This window comes from Schistocerca serialis, chromosome 7, assembly GCF_023864345.2.
Source record: "Schistocerca serialis cubense isolate TAMUIC-IGC-003099 chromosome 7, iqSchSeri2.2, whole genome shotgun sequence".
NCBI classification, from domain to species: domain Eukaryota; kingdom Metazoa; phylum Arthropoda; class Insecta; order Orthoptera; family Acrididae; genus Schistocerca; species Schistocerca serialis.
The window spans coordinates 471,132,114-471,156,573 of record NC_064644.1 but is presented as its reverse complement, the minus strand read 5'-3'; the positions used below and the strand labels follow the sequence as shown (position 1 = coordinate 471,156,573).

At 43.7% G+C, this 24,460-nt stretch overlaps 1 protein-coding gene across 1 annotated transcript in view; it reads left to right on the top strand.

Annotated features, from left to right (window-relative positions):
* Positions 1-24,460, top strand: part of LOC126413152 (protein Fe65 homolog) — a 521,914-nt gene that overhangs the window by 428,855 nt on the left and 68,599 nt on the right. Inside the window, exon 3 of the mRNA XM_050083046.1 lies at positions 17,156-17,305. Coding sequence (XP_049939003.1) covers positions 17,156-17,305 — 150 coding nt within the window. The remainder of the gene's footprint in view (positions 1-17,155; positions 17,306-24,460) is intronic.

The following is a 24,460-nucleotide window of genomic DNA, read 5'->3' as shown; positions in this document are numbered from 1 at the left end:
AGTTTTTGTATGTGTGTGCAAAGCATTGTGAAAATATCTCAAATAATAAAGTTATTGTAGAGCTGTGAAATCACTTCAATGATTTGTAATAACCCTGTACACCTGAAAGATGATGTCCATTCAAATTTCGCACCAGACGCTTAAGAGTGGCGCTAGTAGCACTACTATGAGGATGCAAATCAGGTTTGGCTATAACGGCCGTGAGCATTAGTTACCTTTGAGATTCGATAAGTCAAGAATGCCTTTAAAGCGACAAAGACGCCATTATCAACATTCACTGAACTTGAATAGGGTCGTGTAATAGGACTACGAGAAGCTGTAAGTTCCTTCTCCGATATTGCACGAAGATAGGTCCACTGTACATGATTGCTGGCTGCGGTGGTTACGAGAATGTGCATTCGTTAAGAGACCAGCTCCGGACAGCCACGTGACACTACCGAGAGGGAAAACAATCGTGTTCGGCGTATGGCTCTGTCGCATCGTACTGCATCTGTAGCAGCAATTTGAGCAGCGGTTGGCACCACAGTGACACAACGAGCTGTTACTTCCAGTACAGCTCCGAGCCAGATGGCCTGTAGATGCATTCCCCTGACTTCAAACCACCACCATTTGTGATTTCAGTGGTTCAATCGAGAGCTCATTGGAGAGCAGGATATAGGTTTGCTGTGTTTTCTGATGAAAGCTGGTTCTGTCATTGATGGCCGTGTGTTGGTTAACAGAAGGCAAATTAGGGCCTCCAAACAACTTGTCTGCGTGCTAGACACGTTGGACCTACACCTTGAGTTATGGTCTGGGGTGCGATTTCATATGGCAGCAGGTTCTCTCTCGTGGTTGTCCCACACTCCCCGACTCCAAATTTGTACGTCGCTCTGGTGATTCTACCTTTTGTACTGCCATTCTTAAACAGTATTGCAGGGGGTGTTTTCCAACAGGACAACGCTCACGCACGTACCGTTGTTGTATCCAGCATACTCTACGGAGTGTCGGGATGTATCTTGGCCTGCTCGATCACCAGATTTGTCTCCAATCGAGCACATTTGGGATATCATCGGGCGACAATTTCAGTGTCACCCACAACCAGTATTAATCGTCGCTGTGTTGACCAACCAAGTGCAATAGGCATGGAGCTCGATCCCACAAGCTGACATCCGGCACCTGTATAACACAATGCACACATCTATGCATTCTCCAAATAAAAACAGTAGAATAATAGTTATGCCAAGGTACATGATTCCCGCTAGGTAAATAGAGGTGTGGGACATTTTGTGAATCATTATGTGTGCGCGAGGGAGTCCAGTGGCGGAGATGATTTGAACTGAGTAGCGTTTCAATTAATTGTGAAGGTCGTTCCAGATTAGGTGGTGGCGTACCGTGTAAAAATTACTCACGCCGATTTTTAACGCCACCCTCTGTAGTAAAGCGTCACGGATGGCTTCCTGACCATTCCCGGAACGATGACGCCACTCTGTTTGCTATAGTAGGTCTCCGTATACTTCGTTCCGTTGCGTACTATGTTAAGGTACGTACAGGCGGTCCCATTTGTCACAGAGGTTACCTACGGTCTCAGAATTGCACGTTCCAAACTTGTCTACTGTTTGCTTCAATTATCACAACGCTTTAGTTCCGAATATGTAGCCATTTATTAAAATATGCCGCTGAGCATTTAAGCTAGCACAAAATTAATGTAGTTTTCAGTCTTACGGAGTTTCCATTTTCCCCCCGTCCTTTGTCTCTTCCGCAATCTGCTCTTAATTTAGTCTGTATTTTAATTTCATTCAGCATTCCAAGTCTTCTTGTTGCTCTTCCTGTTTACCGTAAACTCTTTCCTTCATTGACTCTTCGTTGCAAGTGATTTCTTCACACTATGCCTCCCGTCCAAGATTCTTTCCTCATTAGTAGTTTTCTTTCCTCCCCTGTTCTTAGAATTACTTCTTCATTAATCATTCTCTTAGTCCATTTCGCTTTTGTCATTTTTCTCCACAACCACATTTCTTTTTGTCTATACAGCGTTCGCTGCTGTACAATACTATACACAACACTTGGCGAATCTCTTTCCAGACAGCTTCCATTATCTGTCATGAAACTTCCGAAGTTCCAAAAGATTTTCCTTGCTCAAAAATCTTTCCTTCCAACGGTATTTTGACGGAGCCTTCATGCATGCGGATTCTCATCACTTCGGCTTTTCAATATATTTATCCTCGCTCAGTATTCTTTTCTCACTTTTACAAGTTCTTCCTATACCTCAGTAAACACTGCTTGATCAACAGTGTACTTAATTGTCTTCATTCTTTCTCCTCTTCATATTGTGCTTCTTGTTTCTTTACCCAATCAACAAAACATATGCATATATCTCTGCTAACTTCTAATAGGAAGCATATTTCGTAGTGGTAAACAGTCGCACTATATGTGTGGATAGAACACAACCCTGAAGCGGGAACTTGTGACTTGCTCCTATTAACACAATGACTTGGTCATTACATCTGAGCAGGTAAGCAAACGCCGACTATGGTAGTAATTTGCAGGCGCCGCGGTAATGATTTCTTGCAGTATGCGTATGAGACATCATTTCGGTCACTTTCGCCTCTGTGGCAATTCATTACTTAATAAGGGTATGGGTTTTACAGCCTCGTTATTCTGCGTAATTTCGCTAGTTATTTTTAGTATACTTTTTGGTTTTCAATGGTTCAATCCTCTAAACGAAAATCCCACGTCTCGTTTGCGAGTTGTGCATGGGAAACGAATTAAGTGATTGGCTGAAATATAGTATGCTTATTTATTTATTACATTATAGCCTGTTACCTATAATTTTTAACACAGGCTGTATTTATAACTACAAAAATTATTACTATCAACACGTTATTATGTGCAAACGTGACCGATCTTGCCAGTAAATAAACTTGAGTGTTCTGACCGCACTAAATATGATAAACTGACAAAATAAACGTTCGCGGTTTCATGAAATGCAAATAAATGCCTCTTCTTTACAAAGTGCAAACATCGGAACAGTTTATTCAGTTTTATTCCATTTACTCGTCAAGAACACTGTTATCTTGTTTACAAAAGAGGAAGTTTAATACTGTTCTGACGATAGTTAAAAAAAAAAGAAAAGTATGGTAATAGTACAGTATTGTAGAGCAGTTGCTAAATTACGTCAGAACTCTAAAGACTACTGAAACACAAATTTTGAGAGTAAGCAAAAGAGGAAAAAAGAAGGCAGAATGAATTGATAGGGATTATTCTCTTTATCCCAGATAACAGCCGTATTACAGAACACGAATCTCACTCGGGAGAAATTAGGCATAAGAGAATAATGCAACAGTGATATCTTCGAAGACTATTTCTAGAACTACAGACAGATTCAAAAAGGAAGAACAGATTTCAGTTGTTTATTACAAACTATGAAAGACAGAAACTCGTTGCGTATCTATCTGGATAGGAGAAAGTTCAAAGTTTTTTGCTCGCACAGATACTATACCATACATACTACATGAGCACCATGCGTTGCTCAAGAAACATCGAAACGGCAGTCCATTTCATTCCACACACGAATCAACAGGCCCCTGTTTACTGAATCGACAGCCTCAATAATTCGATGTTTCATTTCTTGAAGAGTAGCTGCCATCTGTCTTTCACGTTTACCCACAGAAAAAAATTGCAGGGTGGAGCTCTGGTGACCTGGAGGACACAAACAATTAACGAGACCATGTTGTCCACCCCTTCCAATCCAAAGTTGTGGGTTGGTCTTGCTAAGATAACGCCGCACCTCAAGATGAATGTGAGGCGGGGCATAAAAATGAAATCATTGGAGTATTTGTGAAACTGAGGAAACAAGCAAATTTGTAGCATGTCCAGGTATGACACTCCTGTCACAGTTTCCTCCGCGAAAAAGAAAGGTCTATAAACGTTGTGAACAAAAACAACACAGAACACATTCAGTTTCGCTGTTTCTTTCATGTTCGACGACGACGTTAGGATTCTGTGACCCGCAAATTCATACATTATGGCGGTTTACTTTACCTGATAGATGAAAAATGGAATAGCCCGTGAAAAGTGTCCTCTGCGGTGTTCCAGAGAACTGAAATGCAAAATTCGTACCATCGGTTGTGGTTGCCGGGACGCAATTGCTGCAGCAACTGCAACATGTAAGGCTTCATAAGCGAGCGGCATTTCAGAACACGCCACACCGATGTTCGAGGAAGCTGTAGTTCCTGGCACGCACGTCTCGTGGACTTTCGGGGGCTCCGTGTGAATGCATTTCGGATACGCCCGACACTTTCATCAGACGTGCGTGGCCGACCAGTGCAACCAACGTTCAAGAATTTTGTAAGCGAGTCCTAAATCTGTTTATGCAGAGGCTGCTTTTTGCTGAATCGACGGCGGATTGCTCGTTTTCTTGAACAATAGAGTGACTTTGCACAAATTCCAACACAAACTTATTTCTCTTGTGGTATAGTAGCCATGTTGCTACAAACAAGAAACAGCGCAGCTATGTCAAAACGTTGAATCTTCCTCTGTCCAGTGACTATCTTTTATAGTTTGTAACAAACAACTGAAATCTGTTCCTTCTTTTTGAATAACCGGGTAGCACTTAATGTCTGTGACAATGAGAGATAAAACAATAAATTTCGGCCCTTAAATTTTAGAAGACAAGTACTGCTGCTGTAGGTAGCGTCTGTTGAGGAGCGCTGCGTTTTTACTGGAGTAGTTCGTTTGATTCCTCGGCTTTTATTTCCCTTACACCAGTCAAAGGTGACCTACTATTCTCCGAAATTCAGAAGTCTCGACGCTCATCTTGTGTAATCTATACCCATACTTCCACACCAATACCCATACCTTCATGTTAATATTATAAATGCGAACTTCACTGTGTCACCGTTTTACAGCTAAACCGCAGAACCCATTGCAATGAAATTTAATATGGAGATAGCTCGAAACCTGAGGAAGCACGTTGGCTACTTTATAAAGAAAGAAAAAAACTCGACATCTAAAGGAATGAAATAGGGAATGGAACATGTTTTTTTTACATCTGTGGACATAAAAATTGTTAAAAATTTAAAAATTAGTTGCGTAACATGCATAGGAATGGCGGCTATCGCTGAAACAACCAGTTTTCGGTTATGTCGGTTTTCTACACTCCAATTTAACCTGACTTTTAAAACCACTCAAAATAACCGGCTTATAAAATAATCGATTTTTCTGTTTTTATTCCTGTTACATCGTGTAATAAACGTAGAAATGGAACAAGATTGAAAAATTTTGACTCTCTGTTTCAAGATACGTTAAATAGGCAAAGAAAAGAAATCTTAATCCGTCCATCGTTTGCTGCTTTTCTCGAAGTGGTTGAATACTACGAAAAATTTTACCACTGCTGCTATAGCTAATTGAATTTTTTTTAACTCGCTTATTAGTAAAAACCAGAAAAAATACCTGTTATTCAGAATCAAAATACCGGTATCAGTTTTAACCGGTCGGTTTTTCCCATCCCTATCGCCGTATTCTGCAGTCGGACAGTTGAGTGAGGAGGCGATGGTGGCTAAATCATGAGTTATGCCCACCCGAACAGGCACACACGTGCAGGCGGCTGACGTTATTGTACATACGATACCTCACTTATTCACCATCACTCACCATACAACACCAGTAATATGCAAGCGCGGCTGCGGGAGGCTGTTACTGGTGAAAAAATGTAGTGATCGGTAATGTTTAAAACAAAAGGTGTTTTCCGCACTAAGGTCCCATATACTAGCAAACCTATGAACAGTATATTGTTGGATATATAACTTTACAGCTGGGGTTTGTAATCAGATTCAGTGAACTTACGTCACAACTTTATAAAAATGGTTCAAATGGCTCTGAGCACGATGGGACTTAACTGCTGAGGTCATCAGTCCCCTAGAACTTAGAACTACTTAAACCTAACTAACCTAAGGACATCACACACATCCATGCCCGAGGCAGGATTCGAACCTGCGACCGTAGCGGTCGCGCGGTTCCAGACTGTAGCGCCTAGAACCGCTCGGCCACTTCGGCCGGCCACAGCTTTATACTTGACTTAAATTTCAGTCTCAGGCACAGCTTGTAGCTCGTGTTCCAAGTCAATACAGAATCCGTATTTATATGACATTGAGTGGAGGGTTTGTTCATGAGTTTAATTTTAACAGAAGTCACACCTTATAAGTACTCACGTGACACGCCATTAGATCGTTAACGATGACACTTTCCTTCTTCGTAAAGTTGAACTTGAGAAACCGAAGTTGACAAGGAATTTGCTGTCTCGATCAATGTCATTCCACCTATAACTGGCTGGGTAAGTCAGTTCAGAGGTCGTAGGAAGGCAACGGCATACCACCTTCAACAGCTCCATTCCTAGTAAGCACTGTGGAGTTCAAAACACTCTTCTGCTTGAGGACAGGTTACTTTTTTTACCTCTTAATTAGTTGTCCGGTCTACTCATGTAATCTACTACATTTTTCTGTAGAACCACATTTCAAAATACTGATTTTCGAAAACTTAAGGTAGATATTAAAATATTTCCTTTTTTCAGACACATGCCGGCCGGGGTGGCCGAGCGGTTCTAGGCGCTACAGTCTGGAACCACGCGACCGCTACGGTCGCAGATTCGAATCCTGCCTCGGGCATGGATGTGTGTGATGTCCTTAGGTTAGTTAGGTTTAAGTAGTTCTAAGTTCTAGGGGACTCATGACCTCAGAAGTTAAGTCCCATAGTGCTCAGAGCCATTTGAACCATTTGCACCAGACACATATTTCTTGTTTACAGTGTTGAAATAAGCGTTTGGAACTCGTCGAGAATGAGGCTTGATTATTGTGGTAAGTTCTTCTGAAAGAACATCGTCCGCAGCATCGTGGCATCCTGCGATGTTTACTAACCCAGCACGATATTCGAATAAAGTGATAGGAGTGTACGGGCATCATTCTCACTTAATTGTTCCTACTGCGGATGGGCGATATTTAATTTTATAACAACACTTTTATTGAGTTGTAACTATTAAGTAAATAATACATTGCGTGTTGGATGCTATTAATTTTGAATAGGATAGGATCCACCAAGAATTTTCGCCATTTGCTTCGTTTGTGGATGACGACGAGAAAACCATTCAGTTCGTTTCACAGTGCTTTTCTTCTTTCAGTAACTTTAAACAAATCAGTACCATTCGTCCCTTGTCACTGTAATAGCTTTGCATTCTTGACTGCGGTCATCTACTCGCATGTTACGCTAGTGTGACGTACTACAGGAAAGTAAAGTGTAGAAATTCTACTTTCAGTTTTATGTGTACTTGCGTATGGCTGTCAACAATGAATGCAAGACTGAATACTAGTTATCTGTGTGGATATTTTTATGTAGTATACGAAAGTAACAACATTACACCGGTCATATTTGTGGTCAAACATTGTGATTCGAAACGACTATCACTCGAGAAAACAACTGGAACGTAGGCATCCGACAACAAGTTTATCAATTCTCACCAAAGTGCTAAAGTAATGCGAACTACTTCGCTGGGTTTGAAATACTTAAAGATTTATGTGAAACCCATTAAATAATTAATAGGTTTCTGGACCTCATTACAGGGATGGAACTGTAACGTTGTAACCAACTATTCGTAATGAATAGTTTAGCGGATCCCGAGTGTCTACAGCTTCGTTCCGTTTACAGTCGTCTGTCAGTGCCCCATTCAAATCTGGTGTTCGTGCGTCACGTCTTCCAGTAGTGCAAAACGCACTAGACAGCTACGGACTTTTAGAGGACATAAAAATCGCACGCCCCGCTCGGGACTGCTAGAGCGCGCTCTCATTGTTAGCGAGGTGCTAAGAATTTAGTGTGCGCTATGTTAATGAGGCGCTCGTGTCTGCTGCTTTCTTCTTATAAACTCGGCTACAGAAAGCTCACAAAGCGAGAGGTGCGCAACTGTTAGGACCGGCGCGCCTTCCCCAGAATGTAAGGGTAAAGGTCAGCAGTCGTTTTGTGAGCAGCTGCAGTCTGCTTCACCGTCGCAGTAAAAATAAATCGCTTTTAAATCCGCTCTTTTGAGTAACGCCTCAAAGGATCAGGGGACACACAGTCTGACCAATATAGCTATCTCTGAGGAGCGCCTGATGGACGCAACCGAAATACCCATTGTTTTGACACCGTAGCTAGGAATATAACCTGGTGCTGTTTATTTTGTGCGTTCGTATAGTTATTTATTTTCAGCTCCGCCTGAAATACGCGGGAAGACAGCTTCATTTGTTGAGAGATAGCCGATAAAGCAGCGCGACGAAAACATTCTTTCCCTTTAGCCTCAGCGAAACTCGACCACTGCCTTGGTCCTCTGTAGTGACCTAGATGTCGATGGGACGTTTAACGCTAACCTCGTTTCCATTTTTATCCACCCTCCTTAACTACTGTCATTAGTTAGTAACAATATTTTTTTCGTGACAATTTTGCCGTAACTTCTACGCGTTCCAGTTTTCGTATCGCACTGCAGTGTGGAAACATTTAGACTTCAGCAGATGCGCACAGATTCCCCGAACAAAGAGCAGCTTCCATTTTCGCACATTCATCACCGCGCAAAAAGCTGTTGCGCAGTTAAAACACGTTTTCAAAGAAGCCTTACAGCACCCCGTACGGATAACGGAGAGTCTTCGAAAGGGGCTCTATGTAACACAGCTGCCTTTCAAATTACAACCGGGCTGAGGTGAGTTACTTAATCAAAGAAATGTAAGCACTGAGAAATATTTCGGGGCTCCCTCAGGACATGGGGCCAATTAATGAAGAGAAAAAAGGCGCTGAGCGCTTTTTGTTGTGTTCATTTTTAACACACACACACACACACACTCACACACACACACACACACACACACACACTCACACTCACACGTACACCACAATATCCGAAACGAAATGAGGTCGCATTGTGGTGTATAGAACAGTATATTCCACGCTGGTTCGGCTCGCACAAGTCTTCGAGTGGTACTAGAACCGTTTGAAAGGGACAAAGCTCATAACACGAAATATGTAGAGAGACTAACTCTTTGATCGTTCTACCGTGCTTGTCTGAGACAGACAGTTACAATATTTTCCACGGCAAGATCTCCAAATAGCATCATTACTAAACTTACACTTCGAAGTTGGTGGGTTTATATCAATTTTGTGACAAGGACAGAGGTGAAATGCAGGTGTTTCTCCATAAAGCATAGGTATTACTGGGTAAGTCGGATTTTCAAGTACAATGAAGCCGACTCCGTTATGCGTTATTGAATGTTAAAAGAGTATGATGTCTCGCCGATGTCACTGTCAATAAAGACGACGCCTTAGCCTCGTACAAGTACGTGGTTATTCCAAAGCAGCTCTGTAGCTTCAGAAAACGCCTGCACGGAAACTACAGAGCATACAGAAAAATGACATATATCAGTGGATCGAACACCTTTCCAAGATTCGATTAAAAATGCGTGGCGTCGCATAGTTGCAGAGGACATCACTAGGAGGCAGGCGTGTTGGACCTTGTAGACAGACAGATCGAATTACACTGACGGAAAAAAATCGCAACACCAATAAGGAGTGTTTGACATAAACGAAAGTAGTCGTGAAACTTCATGGCAGATTAAAACTGTGTGCCGGACCGAGACTCGAACTCGGGACCTTTGCCTTTCGCGGGCAAGTGCTTTACCAACAGAGCCGCCCAACCACGACTCACGACCCGTCCTCATAGCTTTACTTCTGCCAGTACCTCGTTTCCTACCTTCCAAACTTTACAGAAGCTCTCCTGCGAACCTAGCAGAACTACCGCTCCTGAAAGAAAGGATATTGCGGAGACATGGCTTAGTCACAGCCTGGGGGATGTTTCCAGAATGAGATTTTCACTCTGCAGTGGAGTGTGCGCTGATATGAAACTTTGTGGTATATTAAAACTGTGTGCCGGACCGAGACTCGAACTCGGGACCTTTGCCTTTCGCGAGCAAGTGCTCTACCAACAAGTTTCATATCAGCGCGTACTCTGCTGCAGAGTGAAAATCTCATTCTGGAAGCATCGCCCAGGCTGTGGCTAAGCCATGTCCCCGCAATATCCTTTCTTTCAGTAGCGGTAGTTCTGCTAGGTTCGCAGGATAGCTTCTGTAAAGTTTGGAACGTGGGAGACGAGGTACTGGCAGAAGTAAAGCTGTGAGGACGGGTCGTGAGTCGTGCCTGGGTAGCGCTGTTGGTAGAGCACTTGCCCGCGAAAGTTCCCGAGTTCGAGTCTCGTCGGGCACACAGTTTTAATCCAACAGGAAGTTTCATATCAGCACACACTCCGCTGCAGAGTGAAAATCTCATTCTGGAAAGTAGTCGTGTTTCTACATCTGATGTCTATTCAAATCTCGCGCCAGTCGGATTAGAGTGGCACTAGTAACGCCACTATGAGGATGCAAATCAGGTTTGCTTTAAATACACACTGTAAAGGTCGTGACCGTTAGTTACCTTTGAGATTGGACATTATGGGTTGACGTCAATCAGGAATGCATTTAAGGCGACTAAATCGCCATTATCAACACCTGACTGAGATTGAACAAGGTCGTGTAATAGGGCTACGAGAAGATGGACGTTCTTTCTGCGATACTGTAGAAAGACTTGGCAGGAATGTAGTCACTGTACATCTCTGCTGGCAGCGGTGGTCGTAAGAAGACCGCGAGAGCTATGGACGGCCACGAGGCACTGCCGAGAGGGGAGGCCGTGGTGTTGGGAGTAAGGCTCTGGCGCATCTAACTGCATCCGCAGCAGCAATGTGAGCAGCAGTTGGCACTACAGTGACACCACGAACTGTTAGAAATTGGTTATTTCAAGGACAGCTCTGAGCCAGACAGCCTGTAGCGTGCATTCCACTGAACATGTATTATGTTCGAGTATAATGACTTCTCTGGAGACTAGAAATATATTCTGTAGGAATCAGCATGGGTTTGGAAAAAGACGATCGTGTGGAACCCAGCTCGCGCTATTCGTCCACAAGACTCGGAGGGTCATAGACACGGGTTCCCAGGTAGATGCCGTGTTTTGTGACTTCCGCAAGGCGTTTGATACAGTTCCCCACAGTCGAATAACGAACAAAGTAAGAGCATATGGACTATCAGACCAATTGTGTGATTGGATTTAAGAGTTGCTAGATAACAGAATGCAGAATGGAGAGAAGTCTTCCGAAGTAAGAGTGATTTCAGTTGTGCCGCAGGGGAGTGTCGTAGGACCGTTGCTATTCACAATATATATAAATGATCTTTTGGATAACATCGGAAGTTCACTGCCGCTTTTTGCGGATGATGCTGTGGTATATCGAGAGGTTGTACAATGGAAAATTGTACTGAAACGCAGGAGGATTTGCAACGAATTGACGTCTGGTGCAGGGAATGGCAATTGAATCGCAATGGAGACAAGTGTAATGTGCTGCGAATACACAGAAAGAAAGATACTTTATCATTTAGCTACAACATAGCAGGTCAGCAACTGGAAGCAGTTAATTCCATAAATTATCTGGGAGAAGGCATTAGGAGTGATTTAAAATGGAATGACCATATAAAATTAATCGTCGGTAAAGCAGATGCCAGACTGAGATTCATTGGAGGAATCCTAAGGAAATGCAGCCCGAAAACAAAGCAAGTAGGTTACAGTACACTTGTTCGCCCATTGCTTGAATACTGCTCACCGGTGTGGGATCCGTACCAGATAGGATTGATAGAAGAGATAGAGAAGATCCAACGGAGAGCAGCGCGCTTCGTTACAGGATCATTTAGTAATCACGAAAGCATTACGGAGATGATAGATAAACTCCAGTGGAAGACTCTGCAAGAGAGATGCTCATAGCTCGGTACGGGCTTTTGTTGAAGTTTCGAGAACATACCTTCACCGAGGAGTCAAGCAGTATATTGCTCCCTCCTACGTATATCTCGCGAAGAGACCATGAGGATAAAATTAGAGAGATTAGAGCCCACACAGAGGCATACCGACACTCTTTCTTTCCACGAACAATACGAGACTGGAATAGAAGGGAGAACCGATAGAGGTACTCAAGGTACCCTGCGCCACACACCGTCAGGTGGCTTGCTAAGTATGGATGCAGATGTAGATGTAGACCCCAAACCACCGCCATTTGCGGCTTCAGTTGCGTTAAGCGAGAGCTCAGTGTAGAGCAGGATGGAAATCTGTTGTATTTTCTCATGAAAGTTGATTCTTCCACGGTGCCAGTGATGGCCGTGTGTTGGTTAGTGGGAGGCCAGTTGTGGGTCTGTAACCAACTTGTATGCGTGGTAGCACACTGACTCTATACCTGGAGTTATGGTCCGGGGTGCGATCTGGTATCACAGCAGGAGCACTCTCTTGGTTATTTTCTTCATGTCTCGCAGTTTCCGCGCAGACGTGTTTCGAAATATGAGAGACACTTACGTATAGCCCTGCACATTAACTGAATAGGCAGTGATCTTACGGAAAGATCTTTCCCATAGTTGCCCGCCGGGGTGGCCGAGCGGTTCTAGGCGCTACAGTCTGGAACCGCGCGACCGCTAGGGTCGCAGGTTGGAATCCTGCCTCGCGCTTGTATGTGTGTCATGTCCTTAGGTTAGTTAGGTTTAAGTAGTTCTAAGTTCTAAGGGACTGATGACCTTAGAGGTTAAGTCCCATAGTGTTCAGAGCCATTTGAAACATTTGAACCTTCCCATAATTCGGTTGAAGGGATGTGAGGAAAAGCCAGGAAACTTAAAACAGAATGGTCGATTACAAATCCATTGCGTTAACCGCTATTCCGTTGTACTCAGTACACTATATAAACTTGAGATGAGTGTCGTATGACTCCCAACTTGGTGTAGGCCTTTTCTTTACTGCGACTGCTTTCGTGTCATTTCCACTTATTACGTTACCTCAGTTGGCCTTAGCAGACTGAGTGGACCCCGTTCGGGATCTTTCCATCCAAGAAAGTGCTAAGGATACCATCACGATAACCAGTGAGCCAGATATTCGACCGTGTAGGCATGTTTTGGCTAAGACAGGTCCAAAGTAGACTTCACTTACAAAATGCGCACAATTTCTTGTCATAGAATTCTTAAAAGAAAACCACCGAGCGAGGTGGCGCGGTGGTTAGCACACTGGTCTCGCATTAGGGGGTACGACGGCGGTCTCCCATTGACTTTGGAGCAGAGTGTGTACAATATTAGGCCTGGCACCGATCCTTGTGTGATCCTGGCCACAGCACTCCTGTCGTACTAACGTGCTTGCCTCACTTCGCACACAGCTGCCTCCCCATCAATGGCTGTTAACTACCTTCAGCGTTAATTTCCTGATATGGAAATGGAAATGAGCGTTTGGCGTCAGTGGCCGGGAGGCCCCTTACGGGGCAGGTGCGGCCGCCTTGGTGCAGGTCTTATTACATTCGACGCCACATTGGGCGACCTGCGCGCCGGATGGGGATGAAATGATGAAGACAACACAACACCCAGTCCCTGAGCGGAGAAAATCCACGACCCAGTCGAGAATCGAAACCGGGCTCCTTAGGACGGCAGTCCGTCACGCTGACGACTCAGCTATTGGAGCGGACATTTCGTGATATTTAAATACTAGACGATAGTATTTTTGCCTTCGTGCAGCATTAGAAGTGACTGTGTTACCGCGCACCGAAGTCTGACATTTTTCCTGTAACTATAGAATGTTCAAAAGTGAACGCAACCTTATGTGTAAAGAGACTGTATTACGAAAATTGTACAAACTGGCTACCATTACGCGATTCACATAATTGAAGGCAGCACTGCAGTCTCTGAATTCCATGGTTGTACATTTGTTGATACAGGAACGTATCGTTCAGTTTCTTTGTGCAATTCGGACATAGGGTGAGGACGAGTTTTCTAAGCAGCATCATTAAGGTATATTTTAAGGAAACGGTCAGGTTGGATAAATCAGGCGACAAAGACGCTACAAATCTTCGAAATCAGTTGTCCGTGACAACACTGATCCAATAAAGTCATGATATTGTTGTCTGTACGCACCGTAGCATTGGCTAACTGAAACCAAAAGTTTACTGTAGCTGGTTTTCGGATAGAATGTTAACAAATAGTTGCATCGCCTGTACGTCGTGTTCTTTGTCCACTGCGTCATGAGAGGCTGCGAAGAAGATTCGCATAAATGACTGTGCACACCAAACACGCACCTTTTGTGCGTGCAGAGGGAACTAGTGCAGCTGGTGTGAATTTTTCCGTAGCACAAGTCAGTGGATACTGTGCGTTCACATATCCTTCAAGATGGAACCATGCCTCGTCAGACCAAACCAAATTTTAGAGTTCTTCCCAATCATGATACGAACCAATGATAGAAAGCTACGCGTCTCCCACCTCCATGTAACAACTGATGAACAACATTGAATTCTGTAAGGGTGGGCGCCATCATCAGAGATAACAGACCAGATCGGTTACATAGCAGTGTCCTCGAGACGTTGTTTGACTCAATAGAATGTGCAGCTTGCTCATTGGTAAACTTTTTCGGATTTAGAACTTACGGTGGACTACATGTGGTTTGATCTGCCACCGTTTCCATCTTCTGCAACTAATACAACCCCTTGAATGGTGCACATGTTTGGTGCATCCTTATCATACTTTCTTTGAGGGCATTCTGAGTCTCGGCACAGCTGGCAAATGTAATGTATTTTGTGACAATGAATTCTCCACTCTACATCCACATATACACTCAGCAAGGCACCTTAGGGTGTGTGGCGGAGGGTACTTTGGGTAGCACTGAAGTTGGATGGGAATCTCCGCGACTGTTTCGCACCGCACTTGGTAAACGAACCAGTTACCGAACAGTTGCTTTCCTTCGGTTCTTTTTCTATTTCCACTGTCAATCCCAGCCGGCGAACAATACCCGAGTACCGATCAAAGAAGAGTTTTATAAGCTACCACCTTCGTGGATAGACTTCCTGTAGATTCTCCCAATGAATCTCAGTCTGGCATCTGCTTTTCCTGCGATTAATTTTATGTAGTGGTTCCACTTAAAATTGCTGCACAAACTTACTTTCAGATTTTTAATGGCTGTGACTGGTTCCAGTGCTTATTCGGCAGTCGTGTAATCATACAACAATGAATGCTTCCGCATATGTATCCGCTATTATTTACATTTGTTTTCCATGAAGGTCAATTGCCAATCCCCGCACCATGCACCTATCCTTTACAGTTCTTCCTGCATTTCACTAGGATTGTCTAGCATTGCGACTTCTCTGTATACAAGAGCACCCTCTGAACAGCCTGATGGAGACTCCGACGTTATCCACCAGATCATTTATATGTATTATGAAAAGTAACGGTTCTAGGACATTCCATTGGGGTAAGCCAAAAATTACTCTAAATACACTACTGGCCATTAAAATTGCTACACCAAGAAGAAATGCAGATGATAAACGGGTATTCATTGGACAAACATATTATACTAGAACTGACATGTCATTACATTTTCACGCAATTTGGGTGCATAGATCCTGAGAAATCAGTTCCCAGAACAACCACCTCTGGCCGTAATAACGGCCTTCATACGCCTGGGCATTGAGTCAAACAGAGCTTGGATGGCGTGTACAGGTACAGCTGCCCATGCAACTTCAACACTATACCAAATTCATCAAGAGTACTGACTGGCGTATTGTGACGAGCCAGTTGCTCGGCCGCCATTGACCAAACGTTTTCAATTGGTCAGAGATCTGGAGAATGTGCTGGCCAGGGCAGCAGTCGAACATTTTCTGTATCCAGAAAGGCCCATACAGGACCTGCAACATGCGGTCGTGCATTATCTTGCTGAAATGTAGGGTTTCGCAGGGATCGAATGAAGTGTACAGCCACGGGTCGTAACACATCTGAAATGTAACGTCCACTGTTCAAAGTGCCATCAATGCGAACAAGAGCTGACCGAGACATGTAACCAATGGCACCCCATACCATCACGCCGGGTGATACGCCAGTATGGTGATGACGAATACACGCGGCCAATATGCGTTCACCGCGATGTCGCCAAACACGGATGCGACCATCATGATCCTGTAAACAGAATCTGGATTCATCCGAAAAAATGACGTTTTGCCATTCGTGCACCAAGGTTCGTCGTTGAGTACACCATCGCAGGCGCTCCTTTCTGTGATGTAGCGTCAAGGGTAACCACAGCCATAGTCTCCGAGCTGATAGTCCGTGCTGCTGCAAACGTCGTCGAACTGTTCGTGCAGATGGTTGTTGTCTTGCAAACATCCCGATCTGGTGACTCACGGATCGAGACATGGCTGCACGATCCGGATAAGGTGTCTGTCATCTCGGCTGCTAGTGATACGAAACCGTTGGGATCCAGCACGGCGTTCCGTATTACCCTCCTGAACCCACCGAGTCCATATTCTGGTAACAGTCATTGGATCATGACCAACGCGAGCAGCAATGTCGCGATACGATAAACCGCAATCGCGATAGGCTACGATCCGACCTTTATCAAAGTCGGAAACGTGATGGTACGCATTCCTCCTCCTTACACGAGGCATCATAACAACGTTTCACCAGGCAACGCCGGTCAACTGTTGTTTGTGTATGAGTAATCGGTTGGAAGCTTTCCTCATGTCAGCACGTTGTAGGTGTCGCCACGGGCGCCAACCTTGTGTGAATGCTCTGAAAAGCTGATCATTTGTATATCACAGTATCTTCTTCCTGTCGGTCAAATATCGCATCTGTAGTACGTCATCTTCGTGGTGTAGCAATTTTAATGGCCAGTAGTGTATTAAGATTTTTATCCGTTAAGAATGACATACTGTGTCCAGTTATGCCAGGACTCTTCCATCCAATCACAAAGCTGGTCTGGCATTCCGTATGCACGTATTTTGTTTATTAGGTGACAGTGCTGACGTGTATATAATGCCTTCTGGAAGTCAAGGAACACGTTATCTACCTGGGGCCGTATCTATTACCTTCTGCGTCTCGTGGACTAATAGATTCTTGACACTCTCTGGTGTTATCTGCAAACCCATGTTTTCTGTAGTTAACAAGGATGATTCATGCAACAAAAAAGAAACTTTCCTCGGTAACGTTCAGTAGCTTTTTGGATCCCCACCCCCTATATCTGAACCTGTTTTTTTTTTTTTTCGCGTGCTTGGGATGTAGTACGGTGTTGTAGAGAGCGCCTTGCTTCGGTGTTCCAGGGACGAAGAGAACACGGCGCTGGCCGGCGCGTTGGACAACAACTCGTTCAACGACAACGCCAACACTGTGATGGGCCGGCGCTCTCTCGATCTGACGGCGTCTCTGCGCGCCAAACCAGACCTCATCGAGACGGCGGAACGCCGCGACAGGTGGGGTCTGCTGCTGTGTCACTCCCGCTCTTCCTTATGCCGGTATTACACTATCAAATTTCTTTGTCAAATATCTTTGTCAAAGATATTTGATGGTGTAATTGGGAACTTTGTCAAATGTCGTCCAATATTTGGTCAAATCTAGGGCCTCGCTGTAGATTTGATCAAAGAAGTCGCTTGTCTTCTGTTCACTGCAATGTGACATGTTACCACATGGAGCGCTAGCATCGCTGCATTCTGTCATCTGTAGTGTTTTTATAAACATCTCGAGTATATACAATATGTGTGTGCCGACATATACAAAATTAATAGAGATGTATGAAGCTGATGAGGCACTTTACAACGTGAGGCACGCTGAATACAAAAATAGATTACTAAGATTGGAGACCTGACCTAACCTAACCCTCTCCTGTAGCAAGGAATCGGAGTGTTACAGTGAGCCTGTCTTCTGCACATGTAGCAGTTGTTAAGTGAATATTGTGGTTTGTGATATGAGGATACACTTCATTGAGCACATACAGAAATGTATGCTTATCCATTCTTAAGTAATTGATGTACGACTTGACGTCCTTCACTATAAGCTCACGTAACAAGTTTTGTTGAATGCTTTTTTCGTGTCATCGTAAAACCCACGGCTTCACCCAGCTGTGTTTCCTTTTTTTTCCCTTGCTTCTCTTCCGCATATGCACACAGTGCAATTGTGGTACATGCAACTGCTTCGGTTAATAACAAGTTGTTGTTGTCAGCCATCTTGAACTATGACGAAAAATATGACGACAGTGTAATACCCCTTCTAGCGCTACGTCAAAGATCTTTGTCAAATATATTTGACAGAATATTTGATCACATCTTTGATCAAATCTTTGGCAAAGAAATTTGATAGTGTAATACCGGCCTTAGACTAGTGCGCACAAAGTAACTTGGCCAGCACCTGCGCAGGAAACGCGGTAGGGGAGGGGACAGCAATAGTGGCCGGGGCTCCAATGTGAATGGTCAGTGTGCGATGGCGGAAGGGCAGTTCGGCACCAGCGTGATGCGCACAAATGCATATTTTGGATAACTTGTAAGCTACAAATAGCGAGTCTACTAATGTTTACGTTAGCAGGTTATGACTATACGAGCAATAATTCGACAAATATACAGGGTGAGTCGCGTAAGACGTAACACCCCCATTATTCCGGGGGCGATTGCACGTATCGACAAGCGGTGTTCGGCGAAACATAGCCGACTATGGGGCACATACTTTGGTAGATACACAATAATCACAACGTTTATATTGACCGAGATTATGAGGCAAGTACATGTTTTTTAAATGGGACGCTATACTTTTTTGACCATCATTCGAACGCTCTGGAAAAGACGCGTATAGTAATGTAACGCATGTTGCTATTGTGATTCAAACTTCGCTTAAAAGACGCTGGGAAATGTACGATTGAAGGTCGAGGCGGTCGGAAGCGGCTGCAGACCGTAAACACGCCTCGCGCGACCCGCGGGCCGAGTTGCTGTGCTCTATGCAGCATGCACGGCCTACGCTACGAAGATAAATCCTCACCCGCCCTCATTTAAGCAAAGTTTGAATCACAATAGCAACATGCATCACTATACTCATCTTTTCCAGAGCGTTCGAATGACGCTAAAAAAAAGTACGGCGTCCCATTTAAAGAACATATACTTGTCTCATTATCTCTGACAATATAAACGTTGTGATTATTGTGCATGTACCAACGTATGTGCCCCATAGTCCGCTAAGATTCGCCGAAAACCGCATGCTGATACGTGCAATCGCCCCCGGAACAAAGGGGGTGTTACGTCTTACGCGACTCACCCTATAGATGTGCTTTGTGGATTATAAGAAAGCTTTCGACAATGTGAAAGGTCAAAGCTGTGGATTTCCAGCAACTGTACTTTTCGAACACTGTGACAGCAATAACGCCTTATTAAACATCTTTTCTACTAATGCCGGCATGAGACACGGGTACATTCTCTCTCCACTATTCTTCAGTGCATACAGTGAGCATAATATAATCTATGTTCTTGAAGGCTGGTGTGACGGCACCTTTGTAGGCGGCAGGAAAATTAAAAATCTCATGTTCGCAACTGACACTCTGCAACAGACGAGCATCAGCTATAAACTGTCATGTGAAAGTTGGCCAAATGAAGCAGAGAGTATGGCCTTGAAATTAATAATACAAAGACCAAAGTCATGTTTGTAGGTCGCAGAAATGACAACAGACTTGGCATCACAAATATTGCTGACTACAAGGTCGCCAGTCGCTTCGAGTACTTAGGATCTGTTGTTACTGATACTGGAGATTGCGAGCCTGAGATCCGTAGGGACATTTCGATTGCGAGAAATTCTACAGCAAAACTTACTCGTATCTGGAAGGACACCTCCATCACTGTCGAGACAAAGCTGTCTCTCGTACAAACTCTAATTTTCCCTATCGTAACCTATGCAGCAAAAATGGTTCAAATGGCTCTGAGCACTATAGGACTCAACTGCTGTGGTCATCAGTCCCCTAGAACTTACAACTACTTAAACCTAACTAACCTAAGGACATCACACACATCCATGCCCGAGGCAGGATTCGAACCTGCGACCGTAGCGGTCGCACGGTTCCGGACTGCGCGCCTAGAACCGCGAGACCACCGCGGCCGACCCTATGCACTATGCAGCAGACTTGGGCGATGGTGACAGCAGATTGTCACACGATAGAGGCTCTGGAAATGTGGTGCTGTAGAAGATTACTTCGAATACCATGGACACCCAACCGAACTAACGAATCTATCCTCAGGTATTTCAGCATCAGAACAAGACTGTCGACACATGTCAGTCAGAATCAGTTGAAATACCGGGTGATCAAAAAGTCAGTATAAATTTGAAAACTGAATAAGTCACGGATAATGTAGATAGAGAGGTACAAATTGACACACATGCTTGGAATGACAAGAGGTTTTATTAGAACCAAAAAATATACAAAAGTTCAAAAAATGTCCGACAGATGGCGCTTCATCTGATCAGAATAGCAATAATTAGCATAACAAAGTAAGACGAAGCAAAGATGATGTTCTTTACAGGAAATACTCAATATGTCCACCATCATTCGTCAACAATAGCTGTAGTCAAGGAATAATGTTGTGAACAGCACTGTAAAGCATGTCCGGAGTTATGGTGAGGCATTGGCGTCGGATGTTGTCTTTCAGCATCCCTAGAGATGTCGGTCGATCACCATACACTAGCGACTTCAGGTAACCCCAAAACCAATTATCGCCTCAGAGGCCAAGCATGACGAAAGTGGCGGCTGAGCACACGATCATCACCAAACGTCGCGCGCAAGAGATCTTTCACGTGTCTAGCAATATGGGGTGGAGCGCCATCCTGCATAAACATCGTACGTTCCAGCAGGTGTTTATCAGCCAGGCTTGGGATGATGCGATTCTGTAACTTATCGGCGTACTTCTCACCTGTCACGGTAGCAGTTCTGCTGTTCAGCGCCATCTGTCGGAGATTTTGTGAACTTTGTATTTTTTTTTTTTTTTTGGTACTAATAAAACCCCATGTCATTCCAAGCATGTGTGTCAATTTTTATCTCACTATCTATATTATTCCGTGGTTTATTAAGTTTTCAAATTTATACTGACTTTTTGATCACCCTGTATTTTATCACATTGACGGCCAGAGTGGCCGAGCCGCTCTGGGTGCTACAGTCTGTGACTGCTGTGTGACCGCTACGGTCGCAGGTTCGAATCCTGCCTCGGGCATGGATGTGTGTGATGTCCTTAGGTTGGTTAGGTTTAAGTAGTTCAAAGTTCTAGGGGACTGATGACCTCAAAAGTTAAGTCCCATAGTGCTCAGAGCCATTTTATCACATTGCCAGAAGACAAGAGGCAGTGCAAAGAACAATGAGGGAAAAGTCGACACCTAGAGGACGTACAGCATATTGTGAATAGAGCAGATTAAGAGCTTGACTGGGATGGGCATACAGCAAGCAAGTCATGATGCCTAAGACAGCGCTTCATGGGGACAGATGTTCAAAGTCAGTAGATTGTCACTAGACTAGGCATACCAAAAAAGGGGTAGACAGTGTCACTTTCTACGATACTGGCAATGCAAAATAAAGGACATGTGTCGTGGTAATTATTTGTCAGTCTCCTGACAATCTGTCTGAAAATATTAGCAAAATATATTTCTTTCATTTATTTACTGTGTGGCATACAGTAAGAGTGTCTGAATCACAAGAACAGCTGCACATATACAAAGATAATTAATCAACTAGATATCAACATTTCAACACAACTCTCCAGATACTGCTTAATCTGAAGCCATTTTATATAGTTTACCAGTCTCATCCCAGTCGTCACTGTAGAGAAGTTTTCTAAAGGACTCTTGTAGGCACGTGTGGAATATTTATACAATCTGTCATTCCGCATCTTTAATGAAACAGTGTGGCACTGGGAAGTACGTATTTGCAGTAGTTTTCCCCATCCTTCTTTATTCCCTTTATTGTATGATTTGAATAACTAGCAGTGCTTGCAGGTCTCTCAGGTACGGTTTTTAATGAGATTTTTCATTCCTTGTTTGACTTGTCTAGCATAAAATTAATGGCTTTGCACATCACCACTCACGTGGCTGATTACGAAGAAATTTTCCTGCACCATCGATTCATGAAGACTGTGGTGTCATTCTATGCAGTAAAGAGATGGCAACAAGACTGCTTGAAGAGCATAGGTCAGCAGGTGACAGTCAGCTGAAGAGGCTGCCCTTTCCGAACATAGCGATGGACCTGCCTAACATTCACTTCTTTCTTGCAGTTCTGCACAGGCGCAAAGTTATTTTGCGCAGCATTGCATTCCTGCATGTTGGAGGGGAGGGGGGATGGCATGGAAAAGTCAAAAGTAACTATACTGTTGGCCATTAAACCTGCAACACAATGAAGGGGGCATGAAATAAACGTAAATTGGCGTGAAGTGTAGCACAAGCTTGGACACGCAAATGGTTAGCACTATAGTTCAACCATACAAAGTGGGTAAGAGTACTGTAATCTAAATTCTAATAACAGTGTGAATCACCTAAAACTTGTTGTGTCGGTAGCTGGGCCGACACCGTGAAGTTGAGATGGCTGAAAATGCACGCTAGACTAACTCAGACGGGCGTGAAGTACTGGAACAGGATACGTAATTAATGTTAGGAAGAAAAGTACGGAGCAGGTTTAATACTTAACTTTAATTAATCCTTGTGGTACATCGATCTTGACGATACACAGGAGACTTTAAGTACAATCACTGTATGGCTAATGGCGCCTTGCTAGTTCGTAGCCATTAACTTAGCTGATGGCTATTCTGTCTCTCGGCTAATGAGAGAGAAAGGCTTCGTACATCTGGTCGGTAGCTAGGTTCTCGTACAACTGGGGCGAGTGCTCTCTCGTATCACGAGACCTGCCTTTGGTGGTGGCGCTAGGTCTGCGATTACACAGTGGCGACACGCGGGTCCGACATGTACTAAATGGACCGCGGCCGATTTAAGCTACCACCTAGCAAGTGTGGTGTCTGGCGGTGACACCACAAAACTCACACTGCAAATATTGTGGAAGTGGAAACTGCTACTGATGTGCAGTTTTCACAGAACTGATTGGTAGTCAGCGGCACGTACTGTTAGCCAATCAACAGATTGTAATAATACTTAGAAAGTATATTTTTTGTGCTAATACACACTTTTTAAGTGGAACACTGCCTATTGACATTAACAAACTAAAAGTATGGTAAACTAGAATGTCAGTGGTATTCGTTGCAAGATTCTAGTGAGAGTCGTTTACAAGATATCATATGTTGAAAAGTTCCCACACTGACACTTGTACAATTACTGTCGTAGCACACACTAAAGAAAAACACAGGTGCTTACCCTAGTTACGTGGACCATGCTACCATGAAAAGAATTTATAAGATGAACATCATTGAAAGTAAATAAAGAGTAATGGCATGTAGTCAGATTAAATCACGCTAAACTGAGAGAATTAGGTTAGGAAGTCAGATGCTAAAAGTAGAGATGAGTTTTGCTTATTGGCTAGCAAAATAATTGTCTGATGGCAGAAGTATGGAGGATATAAAATGTATGCCTCCAGTACCAAGACAACCTTCTCTGAAACAGAGATATGTGTTAACACAGAGTATTAATTTAAGTGTCATGAAGCATTTTATGAAAAAAATTGTCTGGAGTGTAGCCTGTATGTGAATTTGATACGAATGGTAAGTTATATGGATGAGAACAGAATAGGAGCTTTTGAAATGCAATGCTACAGAACAATTCTGAAAGTTAGATGGGTGCATCCTGTGCTGATCAAAGCAGAACAATATGCATTGGCTGATATTCTCAGGCAGCAAAATATTAAAAACACTGCACACACAGTTGATCACAATTCAGTGGTTAATACATACGCAAGCCCACACAACTAAAAATGATTCACTTGAGGGATTAAATCATTAGTATTCAAAAGAGGAAACAAAGTTTAATTGTTCACTCAAATGTGGATGAATATTTAATTAGTCACTGATTGACTATGTCAACTAGAAAATTTATCAGTTATATTAAGTCCAACAGGGAAGTTCCTCACGGAGAGACAACTGAAAGTTTACTGTCGTTTAGTGGCAGAGTCCATGGTGAAAACACTGGCTATACACTTGTAAATGGTTTGGCAGCACACTGAAAATACTAGCGTTGAGAGTATCTGAGACTGTTTTACATCTGGATCTGACTGGGTAGGTGCCGGGCGGCCACTTAAATATTCATCCAGTGGAAGGTTACTTGTCCTGCATCCAGGTGGGCACATGACAGGCATAGAAAAATAGCCTAGGAACTGTAGCGCCACAGGTGGTGATGTACGTGTGTTGGGGGATGATGCTTACATTGTGAGTTTGCAAGGAGCCTTTCCCAGGCCAGGTGGTAAATGTGTTGTTATTTACTGGTGGTGGATGAAGTGACTCACTTCGGGTATGAGGTAGAAAACTAAAGCACAGGTAGACACTGAAAAGCAAGTTTATTGAAATGAATATAAAACTTCAATCTTCTTAGGAGTGTAATTACATTAACACAAGAAGTAGTCCACAAAAGACTCTGTCTTCGAAGTGGGTGAGATAAACAAACCTGGTGGACTGTCGCCA